Source organism: Chiloscyllium plagiosum, unplaced genomic scaffold, assembly GCF_037043375.1.
Source record: "Chiloscyllium plagiosum isolate Xiang-an unplaced genomic scaffold, Cpla_swu_hap1 HiC_scaffold_4, whole genome shotgun sequence".
In the NCBI taxonomy this organism is placed as follows: domain Eukaryota; kingdom Metazoa; phylum Chordata; class Chondrichthyes; order Orectolobiformes; family Hemiscylliidae; genus Chiloscyllium; species Chiloscyllium plagiosum.
The window spans coordinates 11,619,916-11,642,998 of NW_028270142.1; the positions used below are offsets into that span (position 1 = coordinate 11,619,916).

The 23,083-nt window shown below is 43.2% G+C and overlaps 1 protein-coding gene across 10 annotated transcripts in view; it reads right to left on the reverse strand.

Moving 5' to 3' along the window:
- The window catches only part of eya1 (EYA transcriptional coactivator and phosphatase 1), a 215,219-nt gene that overhangs the window by 165,561 nt on the left and 26,575 nt on the right, over positions 1–23,083 (reverse strand). For 7 of the 10 annotated variants that reach the window (XR_015756901.1, XM_043689212.2, XM_087985963.1 and 4 more), the window contains one exon: positions 7,149–7,226. The exons of 2 other annotated variants lie outside the window; for them this stretch is intronic. Coding sequence is in view for 7 of the 8 variants with exons in the window: in XM_043689212.2 (XP_043545147.1) it covers positions 7,149–7,226 (78 nt within the window). In the remaining variant the exon portion in view is untranslated. Of the gene's footprint in view, positions 1–7,148; positions 7,227–21,950; positions 22,099–23,083 lie in introns of those variants that run through there. One more of the 10 variants, XM_043689220.2, reaches the window with a different exon arrangement.

Here is a 23,083-nt window from a genome sequence, read left to right on the forward strand (position 1 = left end):
AGCTTAAAATTAGACCTTTCAAGAATGAAGTTATGGAACAATTTGACACACAATGATTACTAGAAGTTTCTTAAGTCTCTTAAAGAACATGGAGAAAATATTGTTATATGCAGCGAGGTCTCAGATCAGCCATGGTCTCATTGAATGGAATTTTGAGTGCAAAATGGTTACTCAGAGTGGTTACAATGTTGAAACAGGGTAAAAACAATGACTGCAGATGCTGGAAACCAGACTCTGGATTAGTGGTGCTGGAAGAGCACAGCAGTTCAGGCAGCATCCGAGGAGCAGTAAAATTGACGTTTCGGGCAAAAGCCCGATGAAAGGCTTTTGCCCAAAACGTCGATTTTACTGCTCCTCGGATGCTGCCTGAACTGCTAGGCTCTTCCAGCACCACTAATCCATAATGTTGAAACAGCCCATTCAGCCCCTCAAGACCACACTATCTCTCTTCCAGATCAATTTAGCTAGGAATCATGCCTGCATCCTTTTTACACAGTGCTGCATTTTTTCCTAGAGCTGTTTGTCTAATTTATTTTTGACACCCGTGATTGAAATGACTGAAATGGCCCTATCAGATAGCACATACCAGGCTGTAACTACAAGCTGGGCAACAAGACATTTCCTACAAGACCTCTGGTCCTTTAGCCAATCACGTTAAGTCTGTGTCATCTTGTTCTTGACTCTCTGCCAATGGGAATAGTTTTTCCTCTATCAACTCTGTCTCGATTCTGCTAGAAACTTAAATCTCCTTTTAATCTGCTCTTCTCTAAAGAAAACAACTCCACCATCTCCACATACCCACATTTTGGCAATCCCTCTTTCTTGCAATGATTCTGATAAATCTTTTCTCAAATACTTTCATATTCTTCCACAAGTATCATCCCAAGAACTGCATACAATAATCAGTCGAGGTTGACCAGTACTTTATAAAGGTTTGTGATAATTCCTGGCTTTAGTATCCTGACTCTATCTAAAAAGGTCAGGATCCTGTATGTTTTATAAACTGCTTCATCAAGTTGTCTCACCCCCTTCAACAATTTGTGAACATTTGACCCTAGATCGCACCATTCCTTCACCCATTCAGAACTGCAGTCTTTATATTATAACATCTGTTCCCTTACTTCCCATCACTTTATATTTCCTGTGCTTCAAATTTCATCTGTGTCTGACCATTCAGTCATCTACCTCGGTCCTCTTGCAGCTGAACACTAGTCTCCTCTGTTCACCATACTATTAAGTTTTGTGTCACTTGCAAATTATGAACTTATGTCTTGTGCACTCCAGCTATTCATCTATATAAAGGAGAAAGATTAAGACTAGCTTCAACCTCTGGTGAACAGGATCCTATACAGCTACCAGTCTGAAAACAATAACTCAGCAATGTTCTCAGTGAAGTACCAGGGTATTATAACTTCTGAAAAAACAATAAATATAACACATCATCTAGTCTCCACTTTTACAACCCCTTAAATATCCTATAACATTCACCCTCTCTAAAACCCCTAAAACATTCCCATGCCCCCCCACATTTCTCATGCCCATTTCTCATATAATTTATGCCAACCTATGCCACTATAGAAACCTCAATGGCACATCTTTCATGTCAGGTTATGCCCCTCTAAAGGTCTCACATGACCTTTTATAGCTCCTGTGACAACATAGTGCCAATTCATGCCAACCCATTCTTTGCCCTCACACCTCCATGCCAACTCACTTAGTATTCACCATGGGAAGAAATAAAATAAAAATCTAAGTACGGCAAATTTCAGAAAAATGGAAAATAAAAATCATAAAATCCCATTTACATATTTAAAATCTTTCAACTATATAATGCCTCATTTTAAAAAAAATGAAGAGCCCAATCCCCTATGACAAGCAGTGGATAAATTATAAACTTTCCTGTCTCTACCTGCAATGGTTCCAACATTTAGTTTTGTTAATCTTTTCCTTTTTACATACTTCTAGAAGATTTTACAAATAGTTTTTATTTTTTTGCTATGCTATAAGTGTGTTCTATCCTCTCTTTCTTCACAATTGCTTGGTCCTCCATTACGGAGTTCTGAAATTCTCCCAATCCTCAGGTTTACAGTATTTTGGGTAACTCTACAAGGCACCTTCTTTGATCCAATACTATTTTTAGCTTAGCTGTTACCCAAAGAGTTTGTGTTTTTCCTGCAGGGATTTTTGCCTTGAAAGCAAGCATTTATTCTTATAATACCAGCCTTTGCCTTTCTATCATCAAATCTTTATATGTGCTTTTCCAACCGACTGCAGCCAACTTCCTCCTCATACTTTCTCAAGTAGCCTAGTTTAAATTGAAATCCAGTTTCAGATTGAACTACATCTTTTTCAAACTTGCTGGAAAATTCTATCATACTATAGTCATTATTCTTTACAGGTTCTTTTACAACAAAATGATTAATGACCCCTTTGCTCTGCATAAAAGTAGATCTAAAATTGACTCTGTTGTGCTTGGTTCCTCATCATATTAGAGGAGAAAGTGAGGACTGCAGATGCTGGAGATCAGAGCTGAAAACGTGTTGCTGGAAAAGCGCAGCAGGTCAGGCAGCATCCAAGGAGCAGGAGAATCGACGTTTCGGTCATGAGCTGCCTGACCTGCTGCGCTTTTCCAGCAACACATTTTCAGGTCAGTCCTCATCATATTATTCCAGCAAACTATCTTGAACACATTCGAGGAATTTTTCCTCCACATTGAAGTCATGAGATTTACCCAGTGAATCTGCAGATTGAAGTTATCCCACGATTACTTCATACTTTGCTATATGAACCTCTAATTTCCCGATTCATATCATTCCCTACATGGCTGCTACTGTGATAGCTTATAAACCATTGCTGCCAATGTTTGTTTTGGTAAGGTCCTGGGGAATGTTACTGAACAAGGAGATCTTGGAGTGCAGGTTCGTAGCTCCTTGAAAGTGGAGTCGCAGGTAGATAGGATAGTGAAGAAGGTGTTTGGTATGCTTTCCTTCATTGGTCAGAGTATTGAGTACAGGAGTCAGGAGGTCATGTTGCGGCTTTCCAGGACATTAGTTTTAGGCCACTTGTGGAATACTGCATGCAATTCAGGTCTCCTTCCTGTCGAAAAGATATTGTGAAATTTGAAAGGGTTCAGAAAAGATTTACAAGGATGTTGCCAGGGTTGGAGGATTTGAGCTATTGGGAAAGGTTGAATAGGCTGGGGCTGTTTGCCCTGGAGCATTGGAGACTGAGGGGTGACCTTATAGAGGTTTATAAAATCATGAGGGGCACGCATAGGGTAAATAGACAGTCTTTTTCTCAGAGTAGGGGAGTCCAGAACTAGAGGACATAGGTTTAGAGCGAGAGGGAAAAGATATAAAAGAGACCTAAGGGGCAACTTTTTCACGCAAAGGTTGGTGTGTGTGTGTGGAATGGGCTGCCAGAGGAAGTGGTGGAGGCTGGTACAATTGCAACATTTAAAAGGCATTTGGATGGGTATATGAATAGGAAGGGTTTGGAGGGATATGGGCTGGGTGCTGGCAGGTGGGACTAGATTGGATTAGGAGATCTGGTCGGCATGGACGAGATGGACCGAAGGGTCTGTTTCCGTACGGTACATCTCTTTGACTATGACTCTATGTTATGATGTGCCATAATGAATGGATAATCAAATCTTACTTAAAATTTGCATTTCTACATAGCAGCTATCACCTGAGAACTCTCCAAAGCCATTTTTTTAAATTCTGAAAGATTGTTCAGTTTAAAAGTACAAAAACTTCTAAAAGTTAATACTGGTTATAGCTTCTTATTCTGTACTCTGCTATTCGTCTTAATCTCTGCATTTCCTAACTTTATGGTCCAATTCCGTTGCTTACTTTAATCTTTCAAACCTTCCAGACTATGAAATAGTAGAGAGTGGAAATAAACATGTAATCTACTAACAATATCATAACTAGATAATTATCAGTTCTTCATTGCATTCAGTTCAAGAAAAACATGATAAAATGCAGATGCTGAAATGAACAGAAAATTGTCCAGTTATGAAACTTTCATTACACCACTGGATGAGTAATCTATGCAGAGGAAATTGAATATTTATATAGTTTTGCATGTTAGACCTACACTTTAGAAACATAAAACAATTAAATACCATAACATATTTACAGTACTCCTAATTTATCTCACACATTGCTAATTTGAATTAAAATTTCTTTCCCTTTCCTGTCCTCCTGGATTACATAATACTTGCAAGGTTACAGTTCCACAATAGAAATTGGACCTGAATAACTACCATGCATCACCTTCCTTTTTGAATATACTAAGACAGTTTTGTTGATGGATTATTTGCTTGTTACTAATAATGTGCTGGGTCTGATATTATTCTCAATCCAATGATCATGTGGATCATTCAGCAGAATAAAATCAGAAGTTGAAATTCTGGTCAATTTTCTCCTCCTCCTCAACCGAATGCATTGCATTCATAGGAACCATGCTGCTTCTCAGCTAAGGGCTCATTAAATAGCAATAAAACGTGGTGGAAAGGGAGCCCAACACCTTCCTGCAGCCACAGACTACACGCAGAGGCCAGATCTGTGGCACTGCAACCAGCATTATGTGGCAAATTCATCTAAAGAAGTGGCTCATCACCCTTACTGGTATCAGCAGCAGCCCCAGTAACAAGAGGAGTCTGTCAGGTCAGTTAAATGCTGGTTTTCTGTAGACGGAGTAAGGCTAGGGGGGATAAGAGAACCTTTCTCTTATCAATGTCCCTCCAGAGGCATGGCCAGCAATGCAGATGCTGCCACAACTGGAAGTTTATCCCACTAGTACCTGCCTGTAACATTAAAACACATCCTTACCTAGCAGCCTTCCTGTGGCACAGAGGATCATAGAATCTCTATGTGAGGAAAGAGGACGTTCAGCCAATCGAGTCTGCACCGGCTCTGTGCAAAGCATCCCACCCAGACCAGCACCCCCAGCCTACCTGTAACTCTGCGTATCCCATGGTTAACCCACCTAGTCTGAACATCCCTGGACAATTTAGCATGGCCAATCCACCCGAACCTGCACATCATTGGACTGTGGGAGGAAACCAGAGCACCTGGAGGAATATGCAAACTCCCCACAAACAGTTGCTCGAGGAGGGAATCAAAACTGGGTCTCTGGTGCTGTGAGGCAGCAGAGCTAACCACTGAGCAACCGTGCCATGTCCATTTCTAAATCATATGATCTGGGTTCAAATCCCGAGAAGTAGTCACAGCATGTCTGATCAGTCACCTAAAAGCAACTCCAGTGTGCCGCAACAGGGACTTACCTAGCTCTCCTTCCTATCGGAAAGATGTTGTGAAACTTGAAAGGGTTCAGAAAAGATTTACAAGGATGTTGCCAGGGTTGGAGGATCTGAGCTACATGGAGAGGCTGAACAGGTTGGGGCTGTTTTCCCTGGATCATCGGAGGCTGAGGGGTGACCTTATAGAGGTTTATAAAATTATATGAGGGGCAGGGATAGGATAAATAGACCAAGTCTTTTCCCTGGGGTCGGGGAGTCCAGAACTAGAGGACATAGGTTTAGGGTGAGAGGGGAAAGATATAAAAGAGACCTAAGGGGCAACTTTTTCACACAGAGGATGGTACATGTATGGAATGAGCTGCCAGAGGATGTGGTGGAGGCTGGTACAATTGCAACATTTAAGAGGCATTTGGATGGGTATATGAATAGGAAGGGTTTGGAGGGATATGGGCTGGGTGCTGGCAGGTGGGACTAGATTGGGTTGGGGTATCTGGTCAGCATGGACAGGTTGGACCGAAGGGTCTGTTTCCATGCTGTACATCTCTATGACTCTATGTCTCTAATCACCCGCACAGTCCCTTCCTGTATCCACACAGACTCCAGGCCTACTTCCTGGCCTTCCTTAATTTCTGTGAAGAGCAGCCTAATCTTTCCAGCTTAATGTTGGAGCTGGAAGGTTCAACCACTTGGTAATGAAGAAAGTTTCCTCCGACATCCTTATAAACATAGAACAACAAAACTCAATTTTAAACTGCTGACAATGTGGCAAGGCAATTTTTTAAAATTACTTTTCTTTGTAGTACTTAAGGCAGTAGGAAACTCCAGAGATTATACATTTGTGTTGTTAAAGACCCCTTCGTTCTATAGATATAACAAAAAAAATTTGTTGAATTTGAGACCTAAGCGATACTTGCATTCAAAATGTAAAGTCACCATAGTCTTACCAGACTATAGGGGCTGCTTTCTCATGGGGGAGTGGGGGGGGGAAGAAGGGGGGTGGGTTAACCTGAGGGTCATCACTTGTCAGGATGGGGACAGGTTGAGAAGGAGAATCCTTTATAGTCACCTCAGTGGGTGTAGGAATGGAACCAATAGTGTTGGGGTCACTCCACACTGCAAACCAGCCATCCAGCCAACTGAGCTAAACCGACCTGCATCCAGTGGCCAGACCAGACCACAACACAACTGTGATCCCGTTATTTTCCATTAAGCTTCCACAGAATACAGGGGGACACCAACCATCAACGATGTTAACAAAGCAGTCTGAATAGGACTGTCTCAAAACCAGTGAGATCATTTATATTTTTACAAGAATATCAAACAAATTTCTGAGACTATTGCTTGACTCTATAAAATTGGACTACAATTACTGAAGGAAAATCAGGAAGATTTTACTCTTCCTCTTTAAACTGAATGTTGGGTTTCACATTACACAATGGATTGCGACAGAATGAAAATAACAACAAATATAAAAGTATTGGTTAACATAAAACATAAATTTACTTTATAGGTTAAGGGATATAATAAGAAATATATCTGTTAAGTGCAGAAACATTCAAAACTACATAAAAGTAACATGTCTTGCCAACTAAAATGAGTATTTATATAATAGTTAAGACATTTTTCAAATTTATGTTAGTCATCCTATAGATCAAAGAGGAATAGATCAAAGAGGTAAAAAGACAATAAATGGTGGTTATTGGCATCATGAATGACACATTGTCCATTTTTCTACCTCAATAAAAATGCAAGAGTAGAATTTGCCTACTGTCCTGCTTCCTAGGCTGTATCTGAGAACCTTATTCTTTATCTGTGGTCTTAGTGGATTTGCTCGATACTCATGAAGGCTATAACCATCAGCTGTTTCATGTCTTCTTACCTGATTCTGAGAAATTGTCTAAAGACCCATCTGTTGATGTCGTGACAATATTACTGTTGCTCATTGGTTCTGTTTTCACTGAAAACAAAATAAAAGTAAGCTCTGTCAACTATGTGATGAGCAAACCTTCACAGAAATCTAAAACTATACCTGATGTTAATTTAAAAAAAATATTAAACAGACACACACAAGAATTCCACGAAGCATGGCATTCCAACTGGAACTCTATCAACAAACATATCAAGTTAGACCCCATCTATCAACCCCTGAGAAAAAAAACAGGAAATGACATCACCACAGGAAATAACATCACAACAGGAAATCATGTCACCACAGGAAATGACATCACCAACCCAAAGAAATCCAAACATATAAATAGAAAGCAGGAATTATCGACAGTGCTTTGCCTGGAGGCACAATGAAGATGTTATGTAGTAGGGTGACAAAATGTCTGGAAATGAACCTTCCATCTCAGTGAAACTTTATTGCTGGAACAGCACAGCAGGTCAGGCAGCATCCAGGGAACAGGGGATTCGACGTTTCGGGCACAGGCCCTTCTTCAGGAATGGCCTGAAGAAGGGCCTGTGCCCGAAACGTCGAATCTCCTGTTCCCTGGATGCTGCCTGACCTGCTGTGCTGTTCCAGCAATAAAGTTTCAACTTTGATCTCCAGCATCTGCAGACCTCACTTTCTCCTTCCATCTCAGTGAGCAAACCTATATGTAAGTATTTTAAAAACCAAAAGAACAGTGGATGTTGTAAATCAGAAGCAAAAGCAGAAATTACTGGAAAGCTCAGCAGGTCTGGCAGTATCTGTGGAGAGAAAGCAGAGTTAATGTTTCAAGTTGAGTGACCCTTCTTCAGAAATGTGTGCTGAGGAAAGATCACTGGACCTGAAATGTTAACTCTGCTTTCTCTCCACAGCTGCTGCCAGCCTTGCTGAGCTTTTCCAGTAATTTCTTCTGTTTTTGTTTGAGACCAAAGTAGTTCCTCATTTATAAACATTGAGATGACTGCTTGTATATAAAGTCACACATTTCCAATGTAATGTGTAAAGCAATTGGAGATGCAAATGATAGGGAATCATAGACCACCAGTAGAAAGTGTAAGCTTGAAAAGGGGGAGTAAATAGTTTTCTTTAGCTTATGTTTCCCATTTGTTTGATACTGGATATGTCATAATTTAATCTCACATTTAGTTTTTTTAACATGTTTCTTTGATTTGAGACTTCTGTTTGTTTTACATGGTTCTTCAGAGCTTGCTATTTATGAAAAGTATTTATAATAAGTAAGCAATGTTTTCAATGTAAAACTACAATATAATTAATTACTCTGGTAACTCAGGTCTGTGATTTCCATCAAGACAAAACTCCAATTCCAGAAGGCTAGCCACAATGTTACCCTGTTGGTTGGCTGAGGGAAAGTTGGGGGGTGAGCGGAATGATGGGCAATTGAGGACTGGCTATATTTTGCAAATTTGTGATTCTTGGAGGTGATTGCATGTGTTGAAGTGGAATTGCCTTTTAAATAAATTTTATTTAGTGGGATGGACAAAACCCACCTTCTAAACTTTTTAGATCTTTCAGGAAGAAGTCTAACAGGGCACCATTTTGAATAGTTTCAGGGGCATCCCTGGGAGATGTCGGGTGATATTTAGGAAGGTTCAAGTACCTTTTGGGATTGGTTAAAATTAGTCATGAATATGCATTAGAAACTGTATGAACGCATTGGAAACATCAAGTTGATTGGAGCTGTCAAAATGACAAGGGGCCTGTCAATTTGCCAATGCATCAAAATGCTGCAGTTTAAATGAAACCTTTGCTATTTCATTCTGTCTGTTGATTTAAGTCTGATGATCATCATCATAGGATTTATGCTGCTATTTATGAATAATTTCATAGTCTAGCATCTCATAGTGAGAGGCTTGTCAGTTCACAGTCTGACTGACAGCTGAAAATGGCTATAAAGTCTTGGCAATGGGGCAGTGAATACGAATATTAGTTTTTATTAAGCACTTGAACAAAATATGTATTTAGAGTCATAGAAATGTACAGCATGGAAACAGACCCTTCAGTCTAACTCATCCATGCCAACCAGATATCTCAACCCAATCTAATCCTACTTGCCACCACCTGGCCCATATCCCACCAAACTGTTCCCATTCATATACCCATCCAGATGCCTTTTAAACATTGCAATTGTACTAGCCTCCTACTTCTGGCAGTTCATTCCATACATGTATTACCCTCTGCATGAAGAAATTGCCCCTCAGGTCTCTTTTATATCTTCCCCTAAACCTGTGCCCTCTAATTCTGGACTCCCCCACTCCAGGAAAGAGACTGTGTCTATTTATCCTATCCATGCCCCTCATGATTTTATAAACCTCTATAAATGTAGGTAGGATTGCCACGCTGGGCCGAGAGACCGCCATGCTGGGTCCATGCTGAGGCTGAGTTCTAGACATCACTAAGAGAAAAGGAACAAAACAAGCACAAAAGAGAGAAAGAGGAAAAAGGAGTGGATGAGCTCTTGCCGAGGTGACTCAATCCATAGCCATCTTGGAATATGGGTAGGCTATTAATTATCTCCTTGGTCCATCCAGCATAATATCTGTTGCTATCTTCTCATGGGTTTACTACTGGGCAACTGTCAAGCCTGCTCTAGTCTGGTAGATGTGAAACTTGCGAAGTTCTAACAGGATTAGATCAGACAGATGCAGGAAGGATGTTCCCAGCTACAGGGGAGTCCAGAACCAGGGGCCACAGTCTAAGGTTAAGAGGTAAGCCTTTAGCAGAGGGATGAGGAGGAATTTCTTCACCTGGGGAGCTGAGCCAATGGAATTCACGACAGCAGAAGACTATTGATACTAAAGTACTAGAGACTGTTGAGGCCAAGATGTACATACAATCCTTAGGACTAAAGGGAGCGAGGGGTATTGGGAGAAAGGAAGATTAGGGGACTGGGTCAGATTATCATATCAATTGGAAGAGCAGTATGAAGGGCTGAATGGCCTACCCTTGCTCCTACTTTCTATGTTTAAGATCCTAAAGGCTTGATGATTTACCTAGTACTCTGACTGACATTTTATGAATTACCTAGGCATCCTTACTGCTCATTCACTTTGGACATACCAGATGATACTGATGGGCAAAGACTTGTCCCATGTTGAGGGTTGGACCAACATGGAGGATGTTTTCACCCACTGAGCCAACACACGTCGATTCTCCTGTTCCTTGGATGCTGCCTGACCTGCTGTGCTTTTCCAGCAACACATTTTCAGACCTGTCCCACATTCTATGCTTCAGATCCAATAAATCAATGTAGGTGTGATAACATTATGATTGGCCTCAGCTGAGTTTCCATTTATAATACCACACAAGTCTTAGTGTTGGATGAAGACGAGATAGGCTTGTCAGATCAAACAACCTTTTGATGGTGTCTGTCTCCAGTCTCTAGGCTCTCTCAGAAGGAACTGGAGAAATGCTGGAAAATATGTATCTATGGCCCAGCATCAGTCATTGATATTTGTCTACTAGTTGATATTCTAACAACTGTAAATTGGTATGTTACTTGCTTTAAGTTGCCTTTGTTTTAATGTTACAAAACTAATGTAATAGAGTTTATTGCCAGCAATTTTAACTAAGACTACTAAATGGTCCCACAGGTAACAACAAAACCACCAGTTTTTAACTGGAACATGTGGAGGCTGTCGTAGTAGAATTAAGTTAAAAATCACACAACACCAGGTTATAGTCCAACAGGGTTAGTAGGCTCTCTGCCTGTATTCCTGATGAAGGGCTTTTGCCCGAAACGTCGATTTTGCTGCTCCTCAGTTGCTGCCTGAAAACTGCTGTGCTCTTCCAGCACCACTCTAATCCAGAATCTGGTTTCCAGCATCTGCAGTCATTGTTTTTACCTTTTTTACTTAATTGGAAGCACTAGCTTTCAGAGTGCAGCTCCTTCATCAGGTGGTTGTGGAGTACACTATTGTAAGACTAGTGCTTCCAATTAAACCTGTTGGACTATAATCTGGTGTTGTGATTTTTTTTTAAACTTTGTCCACCCCCAGTCCAACACCAGCATCTCCAAATCATAGTAGAATTAGGTTGAATGTAATTGTTACATATGTCTTAAACTAGACTTTAAAATTATCTGCAACTCCTAAACGCAAGATTAATTGATTTATTACTTATTATTGAAATCATAAAAGTATAACTCTGAAAACTAAACAAAAAATGGAGTATACTTATTCGTTCTTCTAATTGCACACAACTACAATCCAGACATCAAACTCACTTTTGAGCTGAAGAAAAAGTTGATTAAAATCACCAATGTACTACTAACAATGATCCATCGGCATTAATTGGGTCCTGTCTCTGTAACTCTTTATGACATTCAATTGTGTTGTGGTATATCAATCACAAGCAGGTCTATACATTGGCCCAAAATCCTTTGCTATTAAATTAAAGAATTAACACATTTATTTTAAATTGGTCAACAGCTTCAATAGGGCAGTTGGTTAGGAGTTTCATACAAATGTTTAATTTGTGAAATACTAAAGTGGCATAGCAAAGCTCCAATTCTCCACTGCCTTCTCAATAAGGAATAGAATAAAACAATTTGAGCCACCACATTTTACCTAAAATGGAAAGCAAATGTAATAAAGCTCACTAATCGATAAAATTGATGCAAGTTAAGCTTGTCAAATTCTCTCAGACCTAATTTCTAATACAGTCACCATAACCAGGATTATAACAAAATACAACAGATTCCTTTACATTCAAGTGAGTAGACAGGATGTACAGTATAGCTTCATTTTCTGACACAGCTACATGTTTATAACCCAGTCTTTGACACTACAAACCTGTATTAAGACTTCATCACTGTTTTTATATTTTTCAATGAGTAACAATTGCCAATGAATTAATAATTTTAAAAACAATCTTGATGGAAAACATCAATGGCATTGCCTTATTCCAACCATTTTTCACTGACAAAATTAGGCAAATTTGAATCGATGTGAGTCACACTGGGCTGACTCTTGCTATATTTTGGTGAAGTATGGGTTTTGGAGTCTTATGGAAGTTTCAGTTCCTGGGCCTTGATGCATTTCCTCTCACAACCTTTTGCTGCTCACCTTGGTAATTATACAACCAGGCTCCAAGGTGCCCTCTTGTACAGAGCTCACCAGTGCCAGTATCAATGCATTGGGCACTATGTTTAATCCCCCAGCTGTGCACCACTTCAAATGCTGCATGCCAGGGATGCCCATTCTGGGTTTGTCAGCTGAACCACATTCCAGAGGGTGACGGCTGAGAAAGGGAAATTGGCACACTGCTCTGTAAACGCCCACCTGGTGATCCTGATGGGAATGTTCCTGGGGAGCAGCGCCATCCTCTTTCCTCAGGATCATCAGTGGAGACCACAGCATCCAACCCTGTTGGCCTGGTTGGAGGTAGCTCTTTATTCAGGGCCACTTCCATGGTCAAAGTGAGTCTGCTGCAGCATCTCAAGACGACCAATGACTTTGTGTTCCCATAAGGATATGTGTGTCACCATCCTTTCTGCTTCATCACACTCATTCTAACTCTGCCACTGCACTACGCTTGATGGTCTGCCACTCAGGCTGTTGCACTTCACTTAACTGCTATGACCCCTCCCCACCCCCATTCCCACTAACACTTCCGGCTCTCTACACTTCCTACTAACTCACTCAGATCTTTTCACCAGCTTTCCTCCTTCTGCACCATCTCTCCATCTCTAACAGCACTCCCATCTTGATACCTTCAGTCTCTTCCCACTGCAGAAGAAACTGACCCATGATGGATCACAGTGGCCTACTCCTGCTGCTATCATCTGGTTCCAGAAGATGATCTTTGAATTAGCAAGAAGAAATTGAGACCACTCGTGAAGGTGATAAGACCTTGCATAAAGGCAAGTGAGTAAGCTTCATTGTGATGTGCTAAGTGGCTCTTCCATTCCTGTTACATTGATTGACTGTATCCATAACATGTTCAAGCTTTAACCAATCTTGCACAACCCATTCCATCTCTTGTCTTCTGCAGGCACCATTGGCACTCACACAGCCTCTGTTCTCACAATGCCAACAGCTCACCCCATTGTCTGCACTTTGACCCCTCAGGGGATGCACTGGCATAGCATTCTCCTGCTCCCTCCACCAACTCCAAGACTTTCGCCTTGCTGGGTACTCGATGAGGATTAGACTCAGGAGCATATTCCAATGAACATGTGGCTGCCATGTCTCCTCAGCTGCTCAAGGAAGAAACAGTCCAGGGTGCTGACATTCGAAGGATTGCTGGAGACCAGGCCCTGAGTGACCCCAGGCAGAAGATCACTGTGTGGTTTCAGCCATTAATAACGCTGTGTACATGCACAAAGATAGCAGCTCTCAGTAAACTGAATCAGAGCTTGGAGGAGTCCAATGTTACTGGTACCCATGCTGGCTTGAGTATTTGACTGAACTAAAAAAAAACCAAGAATTGCAGATATTGGAAATCAGAAACAAACACTGAAATTGCTAGAAAAACTCCACAATTCGGGCAGCATCTGTGGAGAGAAAATCTGCAGAAGAAGGGTCACTGGACCCAAGATGTTAACTCTAATTTCTCTCCAGAGATGCTGCTGGACCTCCTGAACTTTTCAGCAATGTCTATTCTTTTTGTTTGGTATTTGCCTGGCTGGCATCATTGGCAGGTTGGTCAGGGGCAGCCAGGCTTAGCAGCATGTGCACTGACCTGCACCCTCGGCAAGAGGGCTTTGGGTAGTGTTGGAAAGGACAGCAAGACTAGCAACCTTGCTGCTCCTTCCTCTCAAAAGAGGTAGCAAAGGAGGAACCACACAGACACAGAGAGACATACACATATGCACATACCTGAAGAAACTCCTCTCGGGACACTCCCCAATACCTGGATCCTTTTGCCTGCCAGCCAGCCCTCCTCAACTCTGAATCCATGACCTGGGGAAAATTGAGCCTGTAACTGGGGAACAGTGAGCCTGTAGCTGGGGAAGACAATTCCAGCACTCTAGCCATTAACAACCCTGGGCTCATCCACCCAAACCTGCCAAACTAACCAGCTCTGCGACAAGATGGCTCCCTCTAGCTCAGTTGCAGAGACCGGGGCTGGACCTAGCTATGGGGTGAAGGCAAGGAACATGGAAACAATCTCAGGGAGCAGAGATGACAGTATACTATTGGTAGAATCACACACCCATAATTATTAACATGCAGCTGTCTGATCAACTCTCGGTTTAGCAATGGAACCAGGTTAACTGGTTACTATGTCACAGTTAAGCTGCTCCTTCATTAATCCCAAAATAGATAGTTGCATGGCCTTGTTTATCTCCAGATAGCTGTAGATTTCAGACCTCCCTCACATTCATCACTGCAGCCAAGACAAAACTGAGGTGAGGAAATTACAAATTAACGAAATTGTTTTGTGATGGTCTTTACTTCCACCTGTATTCCAGACTTATAGCCACACTGTGTACGCATGTTAATCCTCATCCATAACTGTATATTTCTCCAGGGTTAAAGGTTAACCTTGTAGGCCTTATAAGGGAGTGCACTTTTATTTAAGGATGGGCAATGTCCACAAACATCCAAACTGGGCTTCCGAACTGGCTGGAAAAGAGGTTTGTAGAACCGACTTAATAACTTGGGATGTTGTAGTGAAGTCAACTAAAGAATGACATGCTCATTCAGTGATGTAAGTGAAATTCTAGATGCTGAAGGCTGTATATTGAGATGAGTCTGTGTTTGGATGCTGCAGACCGAGAGTCACCATGGCCCAATGCACGGTGAGGCTTCTTCAACAACTGACTTGAAAGGAAGCCTCAAAACCTAATCTTACTGCCAGGTGATGTCAGAACGCTGCCTGAATGAGTGCTCAGTTTTTCCCCCAAATGCCCAGCGGAACAGATGAAGCTGTCTTTCTTGAATGTGGGAGTAGCAGATGTTAGAAGGCACTCAAACAGTTGATAAACAGTAACTTCTATTGCACAAAACCGAAGAAAGATATATTAAAACAGCTGCATTTACTCTTGTGAACCAACAGACTGCTGGCCTTTGCCACCACAAAACGATGCATTCACAGTGCTCCAATCACTCAGAATATCTCAGCTGTCAATTCTGTTCTGTCTATTGTGCCTGATGCTGTATCATGGTGACAGTGATATTCTTCCCCTTCAAAGTCCTCAGCTTTTTCCTTGATGGAGATGGTTGCTCTCCCAGCTCCTCAGTGTCCAGGCCACTCCCTCTTTACCTGCTTCAGTTGTGGACAGCCAGGACAGATGAAGGAGCAGACTCTCTGAAGTCTTGTCCAGATTGATTGGAACCACAGTATAAGCCACCCTACTACAGTTTCCTAATGGCCTTGGTGGAACAGTGGGCTCCACCATGCCTGTGTTCATACTCAGGCAAGAGGTTTCTTTAAAGGAGGCATCAGCCCTGGTTGGAGGGGCTAGGTCTTGTTTACAAGAAGCCATTCGGCCCTTTGAATGAGGCAGGAGTTGGCCTGTTATCAAGAACATAGGCATCTTGGCAGGATACCGGGCACAGACCTTGAGCAATGTGACAGTGATGAGGTGCCCGTTAAGTGGTACCCTTTCCTTTTAGTTCAACCTCATTATAACATGGTGCTCTCGATGCAGTGAGTGTAATAGTGCCCTGCATCTCGGGGAAGGCAGCAATATTTTGTAAAATCCCACTGCCAGGCTGTAGCACTGACCTCACCCCAGGGAAAAGAGATGAGGCAGCATGACCTTGAATTGAATTGAATTTATTGTCACGTGTACCGAGGCACAGTGAAAAGCTTTGCCTTGCGACCTTACACAAAGCAGTAACAGTCCTGTGGGACCGGGATTCCGCACAGATCCCCAGTGGGTGTTCAGAACACGCCAGGCACACTTATGTCATGGTGTCACCTTGGCAACCCATGCGATGGGATGGCCAGCCACTCCTTCAGGGTGCAGAAGACAAGGTTGTGTCCCGGGTCATCCTCAGTTGTGCCTGCACTGAGCTTCAGGCATCTGAAGGAGATGACAGCAAGGTGGGACCACTCTTGTACATCCAAACCTCCTCAGCATTCCGGAAGGTGGGAATCACCCCTTTGAGAAGGGGTGGGAATCACCCCTTTGAGAAGGGGTGGGAATCACCCCTGGGGTGGGGGAACAGGAGTGGTGGATGGGGATCTGTGGGTTTGGTCAGTTATTGTCAGGGCTGCCATTCCAAGTCAGGCAGGGAGCTAGGTCTTGGGGAGGATGGTAACTGAACGTCAAGGGGGATTATCAGGGATCTGGACTGTGCTGAGGAAATGTGCAATATTAATTATGAGAATTGGTGACATAGGCCATAAATTGTGAAGGAGGGATAACTTTGCACAGGAGTTGGAGATAATAGAGCACAGGAAGACGTGGGGTGGGGTGGGGGAGGGGCTGTGACTCACTCCGTGCTATACTCCCTTTGTCACTTTCCATTGTGCTGGTCAGGTTCCGGTGCTTTGGTTTCCTTTGGCAATCCCGAAAACGAAAAAAAGTACAGCCCTCTTCTCCACACCGGCCCAGCCACCGTCTAATTGGCATCTCGGTGACAACTCCCACTTGTAGGGTCTGACCTGGTGCAGAACTGGGGTTTGAATATGATGTTGAAACCCAGCAGGTCCCAGCACAGGCAAGCACATCCACTCAGGTGGGTGCACAATAGTAAGACAGCAGTACTGCAGAATGTAGTTAATGAGGTGACCACTGTCAAAATGCACGAGAAAAATCATGAGCGCTAATTGAGAGAAACTCCCCATGGAACTCCCTCAAATTAGGACCAAGTCAAATGTTGGGAATACTCAGCCCACCATCTCTATTGGGATTGTTCATCAGGTTAGCAATGCTACCTCAACACCAGGGACGCGGGTTCGATCCCAGCCTCGGGTGACTGTCTGTGTAGAGTTTGCACGTTCTCCTCGTGTCTGGGTGCTCCGGTTTCCTCCCACAATCCAAAGATGTGTAGTTTAGGTGAATTGACTATGCTAAATTGCCCATAGTGTTAGGTGCATTAGTCAGGGGTAAATGTAGGGTTGGGGAATGGGTCTGGGAGGGTTACTCTTCGGAGGGTCGGTGTGGACTTGTTGGGCTGAAGGGCCTGTTTCCATACTGAAGGAATCTAATCTAACCTCAGATAGTTAACTCGGAACAACATTACTTCAAAAGATTGTGACAAATTTCTTCACTTTTTCTTTTACTATTACTGTGCTGTCCTGAACAGGCTCTGATTGTAATCAGTAAATGGAAATAGGTTATTTGCAAAACTACCTTGAACTTCTGGAAGTTGCTGTTTAGTCATAAACTGTGTTTGACTTTTATACAACAATTTAAAATGCACTGAAATGAAATAGATACTTACAAATTTTAGTTCTGCAAATATAGAACTAATGTGGAAAGAGTTTGGGTGTTGGTTAAATCATTGGGATACAAATTGTCACAATGTTATTGGTATGTATAATCCCATCATACAGACATACAGGATTAATATCTTTATAATACTAACAAGAAACATGATGTTAGTCTTATGATTTTTTGGCAATAAATTAAGTTTCATAAACAGAAGTATTATACAAGCCTGTATAAAAAGCAAGGCAAACCAAATCTCAGCATTTACTGCAAAAGTTGAAGAGTGTGGTGCTGGAAAAGCACAGCTGGTCAGGCAGCATCCCAGGAGGAGAATTCCGATTGAAGGGCTTATACTTGAAGCGTTGATTCTCCTGCTCCTGGGATACTTCCTGACCGGCTGTGCTGTTCCAACACCACACTCTGATCTCCAACATCTGCAGTCCTCACTTTCTCCCATTTATTGTAAAAGGACTCGATTATAAAAGAAGTGTTGTTACAATCATATAAGGTATTGGTGAGGCCACACCTGGAGCACTGTGTCCAGTTCTGGTCTCCTTATTTGAGGAAGGATGTGGTGGCACTGGAGGAGGTTTACCAGGTTGATTCCAGGGATGGAAGGGCTGTTGTACAAGGAGCGGTTGAACAACTTGGGCTTGTACTCACTGGAGTTCAGAAGAATGAGGAGAATCTGATTAAAGAATATAAAATGCTAAGGGGGACTAATAAAGTGGATTTTGAACAGATGAGCATCCTTGTGGGACAGTCTTGAAAAAGAGGGCATAGATGGGGGCCGGTGGCACAGTGGTTAGCACTGCTACCTTACAGCACCAGAAACCTGGGTTCAATTCCTGCCTCAGGCGACTGTCTGTATGGAGTTTGTACATTCTCCCTGTGTCTGTGTGGGTTTCCTCCGGGTGCTCTGGTTTCCTCCAAAGCCCAAAAATGTGCAGGTTAGGTGAATTGGCCACGCTAAATTGCCCGGAGTGTTAGGTGAAGGGGTAAATGTAGAGGAATGGGTCTGGGTGGGTTGCTTTTCGGACGGTCAGTGTGGACTTGTTGGGCCGAAGGGCCTGTTTCCACACTAAGTTATCTAATCATATAGGGTGAGAGGAGGTAGGTTCAAAAGAGATGAAGAGAAACTATCTCTGAGGATTGTGACTCTGTGGAACTCACTGTCCCACAGTGCAGAGGAGGCAGAATCAAGCTGTAGATTCAAGAAAGAAATAGATATGTTTCTGATAAAGGGCTGTGGGGAACAGGCAAGAAAGTGGAGTTGAGACCAAGATAAGATCAGCAATGATCATGTTAAATGACAGAGGAGGGCTAAATCATCTACTCCCATTCCTAATTTGTGTATACAGCATAGCTAACCTAAAATCACTCTTGTAGGATATTCAGAGAACACATGATGTGAAATAATTAATCAAATCTTGTGATTTTTCTACCATGGCCACACAAACCTGCAGTGCTCTCTGTACTAGACCTGAACAGCCATTGGCTGTACTGACCACAGTGATGCTCTCTCCTAAATGGACATTATCGATAAGAATTGAACTGACCTTCTCTGGAGTTATAAAATATAGGACTGCAGTCGTGTGTGTTACAGATCAAGATAGGATACCTCCAAAACTATTACCTCTCTTCAGATGGAATTGTTTGAAGACATGAAAGGATCACACATTTAAGACTGAGATGAGGAGGAATTTATTCTCTGAGAGTGTAGTCCATCTGTGAAGTTGTACAGGGTATGGAGCTTTAGAGGCTGGGTCATTAAGCATATTCAAGAGTGAGATCGATTTTAATCAGTTAGGGGTCAAGGGTTATGGGGAAAAGGCAGAAAAGTGGAGTTGAGGATCAGCCATGACCTCACTGAATGGGCTGAATGATCTACTTCAGCTCTGATGTCTTATGGTCTTAACTCAGATGAAAAATAGGAAGCGTGGTTTTGTAGCGAGACCGAAATATATGTTGGGATTCAATCCAGTCGGAGTAAAATTAAAATTCAACGTTTTACAATTTAATCATCAACGCTGAAAATGTGTTGCTGGAGAAGCGCAGCAGGTCAGGCAGCGTCCAGGGAACAGGAGAATCGACGTTTCGGGCATAAGCCCTTCTTCAGGAATGAGGAAAGTTTGTCCAGCAGGCTAAGATAAAAGGTAGGGAGGAGGGACTGGGGGAGGGGCGTCGGAAATGTGATAGGTGGAAAGAGGTAAAGGTGAGGGTGATAGGTCAGACTGGGGTGGGGGCGGAGAGGTCAGGAAGAAGATTGCAGGTTAGGAAGGCGGTGCTGAATTCGATGGATTTGACTGAGACAAGGTGGGGGGAGGGGAAATGAGGAAACTGGTGAAATCCGAGTTCATCCCTTGTGGTTGGAGGGTTCCTAGGCGGAAGATGAGGCGCTCTTCCTCCCCTGGAATTTAATTCCTCCCCTGGAATTTAATCATCAAGACTTCTTCAGAAGAAGGAACCTGGAGATGTCTGTCTCGGAAACAAAACTCAATGCACAGGGAAAACGCAAAAGAGTAAGTAATGACTACGACTAGTGTTTGTTCAATCTATACATTCCAGATTATTACTTTGGGGTCCCCATGTACAACTGAATGACACAACATCAGCTGGAACATTCCAGAGGTCGTGGGGAGGTAAAGAAATAAGCTCACGTCAAGATAGAATAGTTCGGCTCAGGAACAGGCCCTTCAGCCCACTATGTCTGTGCCAGCCCTGATGCCACTCTAAACCAATCCCATTTGTCTCTCAAAACAGCTTCTTCACTATAACAAACACCTGAGTTGTCTTTCATTAACATAATTATTTTATTCAATGCACAGAGTTCAGTCTGCTAAGTAAACCAATGTTATGGGATAATGATGAAACTCCATTCCTAAATAAAACTTCCATGTTTAGTCAGGAACATGTGTCAATAGATAACAGTTTGATAGTGCAATGGTGAAACAAGAGGATATCTGTTGTTCACTTTTCGATGGAAAAAAGAACAGAAATATTGTGCACGCAAACAGCAGCTCTGCTTTGCCTCCTCAGCCAGAGTACACAAGCTCCTGTTACTTTGAGCTTGTCATGGGGTTTTAGCGCAGACACGAAGTCAGGAAACTGTGTCATTGTTGTCAGTGGGATTCAGGTCAAGGGGGATAACCTACAGCCAAAAGGTCCTGGCACAGGAAGTCAAGGGCACCTTCTCATTCCAGTCTGGGGACGTGGCCACAGTCAGTCAACCACTCGGAAGCGTCACTGCCAGCACACTCTCCACGGAAAGAGCGAGGAACCTGAAGTCAGGCAGCATCACCCACCTGTGTTGACTCTTTCTGCCCAACTGGGGGCTGTTCTCCTCCTGAAAGTGACCACATAGAGTTTACAAAACCATGAGGAGCATGGGTAGGGCAAATAGACAAGTTCTTTTCCCTGGGGTTGGGGAGTCCAGAACTAGAGGGCAAAGGTTTAAGGTGAGAGGGGAAAGATATAAAAGGGACCTAAGCGGCAACTTTTACACACAGGGTGGTGCGTGTATGAAACGAGCTGCCAGACGAAGTGGGGCAGGCTGGTACAATTATAACATTTCAAAGACATTTTGACAGGTACATGGACAGGTGATAATGGGTGGCACAGCTGTGACTGTTGGCACAGGTAGGGGGTGTCCCCAGTGAGTGAGTAGACAGTACAGAGGGGCATGCAGAGTGGGTGGTGTTCCAGGATTGAAGTGGGTGGTGGGAAATGATTGGAGGTGTGGCAGGTAATAGCATGAGGGGTGGTAAAGCAGGAGCTCATTCAGGTATCAGAGCAGAGGTGGAGTGAGAGTGAGAGGTACAGTGATTAAGTTGATGGCACCTGTAATGACAGAGTGCAGAAGGGTACTGACCTTCCACCTAGCATGATGGGCATTCCTCCAGATGGCATGGAAACAGTGGGCATCCTCAGACCAGGCCGACACTGCCGATCCTTTGGGAAGAAGAGGTCCTGCCTCTGCACCACCCTGCCCAGTGGGATCTCCAGGACCATACCCACACAGCTGAGTGCCAATTTCCCCAATTTCCAGGGACCATGGTGCAGGACAGCTCCAGACACTGGCCTTGTCCAGGGGTGCAACTGGGTGCTGTTTATAGATGGTACGGGCAGTGCACCTCCTGTGGTGTGTCATCGTGGGAACGGTGTATGGTAAGATGGACACAGGCCGGGGTGTGAAGAATGCCGTGGAAGGGGTAGGTAATTAACAAAGCAAGTTTGGTAAGACATTCTGAGAAAAGGTGTGGTGGAAATTGCTCCAAAAACTAAACACAACTCACCTTTGGCAAAAAAAGTAAGATTGACCCCTAGTCATTAATAGACTAGGTGAAGGTGAGGACTGCAGATGCTGGAGATCAAAGTCAAAAATAGAGCCCACACAGCATTACCATGCAACAGTTGCAGTCAAGACGTATCCCTCAGATTTCTCAGCAAAACACCGTGAGTCACCCAATTTCATTAGAATCTTGCCTCCTTTACGAGAGATTAGATTTCTTCACTTTCAAAGATCTAGCTTTGAGATGTCCTCAGTAGTCACTCTTTCAAGAATGTCCTCAGTGAGAGCTCACCTCCTCACAAGTCGAACAGAGAGACCTAAGGGGTACAGGTACATAGTTCTTCAAAAGTGGCATCGCAGTTGGAGGCTGTGGGAAGGAGGGCATTGACCTGCTTGCCTTCAACGGTCAAAAAATTGAGTACAGGAATGGGGGCATCATGTTACAGCCATACAAGACATTGGTCGGGTCACATTTGGAGTAGAATCATGGAATCCCTACAGTATGGAAGCAGCCCATTCGGCCCATCAAGTCCACACTGACGCTCCGAAGAGCATCCCACCCAAACACATCTTCCCCACCCCAGCCCTGTAATCCTGCATTGCCCATCCAGATGCCCTTCAAATGTTGCAATTGTACTAGCCTCCACCACTTCTTCTGGCAGCTCATTCCATACACGTACCACCCTCTGTGTGTAAATGTTGCCCCTTTGGTCTCTTTTATATCTTTCCCCTCTCACCCTAAACCTATGCCCTCTAGTTCTGGACTCCCTGAACCCAGTGAAAAGACTTTGTCTATTTATCCTATCCATGCCCCTCATGATTTTATAAACCTCTATAAGGTCACCCCTCCGCCTCCGACACTCCAGGAAAAACAGCCCCAGCCCATTCAATCTCTCCCCATAGCTCAGTTCCACCAATCTTGGCAATATCCTTGTAAATCTTTTCTGAACCCTTTCAAGTTTCACAACATCTTTCCGATAGGAAGGAGACCAGAATTGCACGCAATAATCCAACAGTGGCCTAACCAATGTCCTGAACAGCTGCAACATGTCCTTCCAACTCCTGTACTCAATACTCTGACCAATAAAGGTTCTTTAACAGTCTGTCCTCAACTGGCAGTGCCCCATTCTCCCAGACTCTAACCATTCTCAGTGACACCAAGTGAGCAGCTGCTTGTAGATTTCCTTCTACCTCACACTCAGCTGCACTGACATATAGATGGCCCTGGGTTTCCAGTAAGTCCCC